A 1,738-nucleotide genomic window follows, 5' to 3' on the forward strand; every position below is an offset into this window, starting at 1 on the left:
ATACATACACACGCACACACACACATAAATGAAGTCTACTCGTGTACCCCGCACAACTGGAATATGTACGTGAACCCTTCACTATACACCAAATGTAAAGCTATATATAGAATGTGGTACGTACCGATACCGGACGTGGCAACAAAGACTTTCGGTGGTTTGGCCATCGCAGCCACGCTCTTCGCTAGATCCCTCGTCCTATCAATGCGAGACTCTCGTACTGACCTCTCAAACTCGGGTGTCCACCTGATATCGCAGAGTAGCGAAGCAAGCGGTTAGTAACTACCCGTGCGGACTGATATGGTGAGCGGCCATACGTATACGATACGAGTACCAAATCAGGTCAATAGAAATCAGAGTCCGGACTTCTGGATCACATTTAGATTGACGGGTTGCTCGGTTGGAGACTATACGAATGTGCAGTGATGATCAGAGCTCAGCTCCGTTGGATGTGTTGTACTGCCAGTGCGTGCTTTGTACAATGAACAGCGCCCAGTCTGAGTAAACGTTCTCCCCAGTACTGGCATTGAAACGCAAATTAACTAGTATATGTGTCTCTATTTAGTCCTTATTGTATATTCACCATCGTTTGTTGTGGGGTAATGTATTGCGCAGTGCTAAATTGGGTATACTCTCAATCCAAAAATATGACTAGGTTTAGAAGAGCACGGCAGATATATAAAAATATAGACATTTATATAAATTAACATCTAGTAGTTCACCCGTATATTGTATTCCTGACATAGAGGCTAAAGGTTGACTGCTGTACTGCATTACTGTTAGAAAAATGTGCAGAAGCTTTTGATTGATATGTGAAAGTTGCCAAGGATGTTCAAATCCCGCGTGAGTACCACTAGATGTTTACCTGCAGCACTAGAAGCCACGAACAGAAAACCCAGTCAAAGCTCTCAGACTACCTCAGGGCAGTTGCGCCCAGTCACATATATAGATGCACACTCACATGACAATCATACATAGTCTGATGAGCATATCCAGCACACCTGCTTGTAAAATCGAGCACAATATGGTCTACAGCCTAAGGAGCTACGGTTAGAAAAACAGTCAAAGTTCCAAGGCTGTCTTAGTGGAGCTGCAGCCAGTTACAAATTCAGATGAACACTATCATGTCATTCGTACACAATCTGATCAGGATCTCTTGTACGCACCTCTTTGTAAAATCGAGAACATTTTGGCCCGAACAATTAACAACCGCATCGCACTCGGGTAGACCATTGCCCCTGACTTCGTCCCAAGTGATTCTACCAGCCCCCGCGCTTCTGGACAGGACTATGACCTCTGTGCCTCTCCTCTCCAGGGCTTTCTTTATGAGCCCGCCTACATACCCCGAGCCACCTCCTGAGGATTATAATAGTAGTAGTATTTGGCAGTCATCCCGTGGAGGGGTAGGTGTACCAGGAGAGCAATATTTAATACAATCAATAGGTCCCAACTACCAGGCCCGAAAATCATATCGCTATGTCTTGCATTAATCGGGTGACTATCATATGATGGTGAACCTCATTCTTCGGATCGCTAGCTCTCCGTATTGATACCAACAGCATGGGCAAATTTATACGAAGCCTTTCGAAGGATTGCAAGTGGAAAACAAAGCCATTCTATAAACACGTACTATGGTATCTCCAGTTTACTGAATAACATCTAGTCATATTTCGGTATCGTTCTGCATCATATATATATATACTCCCACTAACCTTCCTATCACAGAGGATGACTTAGG

At 44.2% G+C, this 1,738-nt stretch overlaps 1 protein-coding gene across 1 annotated transcript in view; it reads right to left on the reverse strand.

Moving 5' to 3' along the window:
- Positions 1–1,738, reverse strand: part of SARC_10321 (hypothetical protein) — a 6,201-nt gene that overhangs the window by 3,075 nt on the left and 1,388 nt on the right. Inside the window, exons 2-3 of the mRNA XM_014295640.1 lie at positions 1,167–1,356; positions 125–246 (exon numbers count right to left, since the gene is read on the reverse strand). Of these exons, the coding sequence (XP_014151115.1) occupies positions 125–246; positions 1,167–1,356 (312 nt within the window). The remainder of the gene's footprint in view (positions 1–124; positions 247–1,166; positions 1,357–1,738) is intronic.

This window comes from Sphaeroforma arctica, assembly GCF_001186125.1.
Source record: "Sphaeroforma arctica JP610 unplaced genomic scaffold supercont1.1207, whole genome shotgun sequence".
Classification (NCBI taxonomy): Eukaryota; class Ichthyosporea; order Ichthyophonida; genus Sphaeroforma; species Sphaeroforma arctica.